Source organism: Lactuca virosa, chromosome 9 (assembly GCF_052849685.1).
Source record: "Lactuca virosa cultivar CGN04683 chromosome 9, Lactuca_virosa_CGN04683_v6, whole genome shotgun sequence".
Classification (NCBI taxonomy): domain Eukaryota; kingdom Viridiplantae; phylum Streptophyta; class Magnoliopsida; order Asterales; family Asteraceae; genus Lactuca; species Lactuca virosa.
In genome coordinates this window covers 1,927,985-1,932,953 of record NC_136434.1, presented here as the reverse complement: position 1 = coordinate 1,932,953, position 4,969 = coordinate 1,927,985, and the positions used below count along the sequence as shown (strand labels likewise).

The 4,969-nt window shown below is 34.2% G+C and overlaps 1 protein-coding gene across 1 annotated transcript; it reads right to left on the bottom strand.

The window, feature by feature from the left end:
* Positions 1-1,266: 1,266 nt before the first annotated feature.
* On the bottom strand, positions 1,267-3,553 carry LOC145136991 (uncharacterized). The gene is made up of 6 exons (XM_079071129.1): positions 2,703-3,553; positions 2,436-2,611; positions 2,194-2,297; positions 2,037-2,112; positions 1,423-1,637; positions 1,267-1,320 (listed from the first exon to the last, which is right to left on the bottom strand). Exons 1-6 carry the CDS (start codon positions 3,551-3,553, stop codon positions 1,267-1,269), a joined length of 1,476 nt encoding a protein of 491 aa, XP_078927255.1.
* Between the last annotated feature and the right edge of the window lie 1,416 nt (positions 3,554-4,969).

The window sequence follows — 4,969 nt, the reverse complement described above, 5'->3', positions numbered from 1 at the left end:
AACAGTTTCAAGAATATATATATATATATATATATATATATATATATATATATATATGTATGTATATATGTATGTATTATCTATATATGTATGTATTATATATGTATATATGTATTATATATGTATATATGTATTTTATATATATATATATATATATATATATATATATATATATATATATGTATATATATATATATATATATATATATCTTTGTGTGGAAAAGTAAACAAGGAAAAGTCAAGGAAATGAGAAGCTAAACCCATTCCCACGTTTTTTGCCTCCTACTCTACCACAACTTGCATACACCAACTACTATTCCTTTCAACAAACACTCAAGTGCATGAAGATATTTGTTCATTCATATATGTATACGTGAGTTTGTATGTGAGAGTGTGTGTGTTCATTTTGTAATTTTTGTAACACTTCCTACAAACACCAAATACTCCCAACACCATCAACCATCTTCATCTCTTCAAGAACAAGATAAATCCCTGGAGAAAGTGAAGAACACCAAGATCAACAAGCTAAATGAAGAACACCATCAACCATCTTCATCACATGTTCTTCATCAAACTTTAAGATCATCAACTTCACCACCTTTGCTCATCACACCACTTACCACCAAACACCTCTCTTATATCAACCTCCTTCCAACCTCAAAATAATCTCCAAACACCCTCCAAATACCCTCCTTAAACCTCCTCCAAAAAAACTCTTTCAAATCACCACAACCATCACCACCTTGCTGTTTTTCGACATCAGAATTTGCATGTTAGAAAACAAAAAAACCGAGCACAACACAGCCAAAATACTACTAGGGAGATTTTCACCATCAATTCTTCAGGACCTTACCTACATCTAGAAATTTTTGTGGACGATTTTGACCACGGGAAACCCCAGAGAGACGCGAGAGAGAATTGGCTACCCAGAGAGATTTCTGTTTTCGAGTTCAGAATCTTCATGTTAGAAAATAAAAAAACTGGGCACAACACAGCCAAAATACTACTAGGGAGATTTTCACCATCAATTCTTCAGGACCTTACCTACATCTAGAAATTTTCGTGGACGATTTTGACCACGGGAAACCCCAAAGAGACGCGAGAGAGAATTGGCTATCCAGAGAGATTTACTCCGAAAATCTACATTCATCACCACCCAAAGCTCTTTCAACATCACCATCTTTGCTACCTTACACCACCAAAACTACAACATTATTACACTTCCTACCACCCTCCAAATACCCACTCCAACCTCATCAAATATCCTCAAAACACCCAATACCCGTATACAAATACATGACCCGTGTACTTTGCACTGTTCTGTAAACAACCCATTTTACATGAAAATGAACTTTGTATTACTTATCAAATACCGGATTGATCTTTGAACAAATATCGACCAGTCGTTCCAAGAGTCATAACAGCATCTCCCCAAAATTTAATAGGTAATCCAGATTCAAAAAGCAAAGACCTAGATATGTTTAATATATGTCTGTGTTTTCTCTCCACAACACCATTCTGTTGTGGAGTGTAAACACAAGATGTCTGATGCAAAATCCCTTTTGAATTAAACAAATCTTTTATTTTATGATTTATAAATTCAGTTCCATTGTCAGATTTAACAACTTTTACTTTAACTGAAAATTGATTTTCAACAAGATTTAAAAAATTTTGAATACAAGAAAAAACTTCTTCTTTGGACTTTATAAGATAAACCCATGTGCCTCTAGTAAAATCATCAACAATAGTTAAAAAAGACCTAAAGTTCCCAACATAATGAATTTTATAAGGACCCCAAACATCAAAATGAACTAGATCACCAAGTTTTTTTTTTGAGGAATGAATACTTTTGGAAAAAGGTTCTCTAGTTTGCTTGGCTTTATGACAAACTTCACAAGGGGACAAAGAATTGTTATTAAAATTTAATTTCCCTTTTAAAGCATTAAGAGCTTGATCAGATGGATGACCAAGTCTGCTATGGCAAGTTAGCTTAGACACAAAACACTTAACAACACTAGAATTGCAGGAAGACTTGCCTGAAGGAGTACTATTGAGGTAATAAAGCCCCCCTCCCTCATTACCAGTCTCCACAGTCTCCGTGGACTGTGAGTCCTGCACCATACATTTATATTCATCAAAAAGAACCTTACATTTACTATCCTTACATAACTTGTGAACAGACAACAAATTAACATTGAATTCAGGGACCACAAAGACATCAAACAAAGTGAGTTTATTTGATAAGTTCAAATTTCCAATTTTTTGGATTTTAGCAGTAGATCCATTGGGATGATCCACTCCGAGATTAAGGTTTGACACATTAACAAGATCATTTAAATTTGATTATGAGGAGGTCGTATGTTGATTAGCTCCCGAATCCACAACCCATTTATCAGATTTAAAGGAATTTGTAAAAAAAGAATTGCATGAAGTACCTGCCATATTAGCACTGGCAGTTACTTCATCCATGGATTGTTTATCACCAATAAGCTGAAGTAGCTTGGTGAATTGTTCTTGAGTGAGTGATCTAAAATCAGAAACATTAACATTAGAAGAACAAGTATCAGTGTTAGGAGAAACAACATTGTTCCCAGAGAAGGATCTTTCAGAACTATTTTGATTAGAAAAAATATGTTGTTATGGTTATTAGAAAACCTATTACCACTATTTCTGGTTTAAAATCTTTGGGATAGCCGACAAACTTGTAACATTTTTCTATAGTATGACCTTTTATACCACAATGTTTACACTGAAGTCCTTGATTAGGACCTTTGTTCCTTTTATTATCATTGAGTTTACTATTAAAAACAATAGTTGTTTGAGATTTGCTGTTATTGGAAGTATTGGACATAGAACCATTTTTCTGAAAAGATTCTTCTCTCGAAATAATTGCAAAAGCATTTCTAACATTTGGAAGAGGATTAGTTAAAAGAATATGACTTTTGACTTGATTGTAACAATCATCAAGACCACTTAGAAACTGCATGAGTTTCATAAGTTTAGAGTGATTAATCAGTGGGGTAGAGGCAGCACAAACACATTCAGTTAAGTTTGTTAACCCATCAAATTCCTTCCATAAGGAATCAAGTTTGTTATAGTAGTCTGAAACAGACAATCCACTTTGAGTTAGTGAGTTAATTCTTTGATGAATATTGAAAATAACAGATCCATCACATTTAAAATAAGTTTCATTCAATTCATTCCAAATTTCAATAGCCTTTTCAGAGCCAGCATGTCCTGCATAAATGGTCTCTGAAATAGATCCAAGTAACCAAGAACACACGACAACATTGGCTCTTTCCCACTTAAGAGACTTAATGGGATCATTTTCAACTTTCTTAACAGTTCCATCAACAAATCCAAGTTTATTTTTGGCTTTTAAAGCCCTAGTCATAGCACTTTTCCAAACTCTAAAGTTTTTAGTTCCAAGTAATTTGAAAGTGATAATAGTTCCAGTAACTGTATCAGTAGGATGAATATACAACGGATCATCAACATCTGGTGTTTCAGTGGACTTCGTCCCTGATCCACCAGGAGTCTCACCAGCAGTCATGAATAACAATCAAGAACCAATAAAAGAAAACACTCAAAAAAAAAACCGAGTTACAGAATCAGAAAATTCAGCCAATGAAATGGTGAACTAAGATTTGTAACACAACCTCAAGGTAAAACAACAGACAACAGAGAGAGCATAAGTAGACACACAAACAAAGGTCAGAACACAGACTACCAGGAACAAGTCTGAACAGACAGAAAAGAGAAAGAAGACTTACAGTGAGAGATTTTAGTCTTCGACAAACCGCAATGAAGAATCAACAAAAAAAACTTAGACACACGTACCAGCAAATTACACGACAGACCTCTCAGGTTAATATCAGGATTTCTTGGTTCAGTTCTCTAAACGAGTTTATCAGATAAGAATGAATATGTTCTCTTCAGAGTTATTTCAGAACATCTAGGTTCCGTTCTCTGAAGAGTTGATCAGATTTTACAGATTCCGTCGAACGTCGATAGATTGAACAAATACCGAAGCAACGATCCTGCAAAGAAAACACAAACTCGCAGTAACCGAGATCCAAAAAAAAAAAAACAAAGGACTGAAACCCTAGATCAACACCAGGGTGTTAGAGCTACAGATTCCGATCAGAATTTTTAGATCAACACAACAGATGTTGATAACAGACTAAGATTCAAAGAATAGATGGTAAAAGGAAGAAGGGACAAAACCCTAACCTTTAAAGCACCGTCGATTAAAGCGGAGAACACCGACGATCGATTAACAGTTCAGACGAACTAACGAAGCTTTGATACCATGAACAACTTGACAAAATGAATTTCCCAACATGAACAATCTATTTATTAATGATAGATCAGTTCGTTTGTATAACTTTTACATAAAAAACCTCACTACATATTCCTATACTACTCTGATCTAAATCTACTCTCACAAGAATTATCAAGAATTGAAGAATACAGATGAACAACAAGAACAATGAAACCCTTAATTGAAAGAGAACTACGATCTGTTGCTTGAGTGTGTGTATCTTATGACCTGGAAGATAAGATGTATAATATATAGAATCCAATTAACATCCATGGACTCTCCAGACCCGGACTCAACCCGCGAGATTTAATACACTGAAACCACAATACAAATAACCCAAACCATTTCATAAATAATAAATTATATTAAGAACAATTAAGCCAAGTTTTAGTTTGAAAACTATTGTTTATTTAACAACCTCATTCAGAAAAACGATGTAGTTGGGCATAATTATTTTGCTAACGATGTGGTGTATGTTGAAAACACTAAGCACTGGTTCCGGATGAAGAAATAAATATTCCTACACATAGTTGATGACGTGAAAAGTCGATTTTCATATTTTCAACTGAAAATGGGATGCGAGAGGCGGGAAATTTTTATGTCCAATTCAAAATTTGACAACGCCAACTCATCAGTTAGCATACA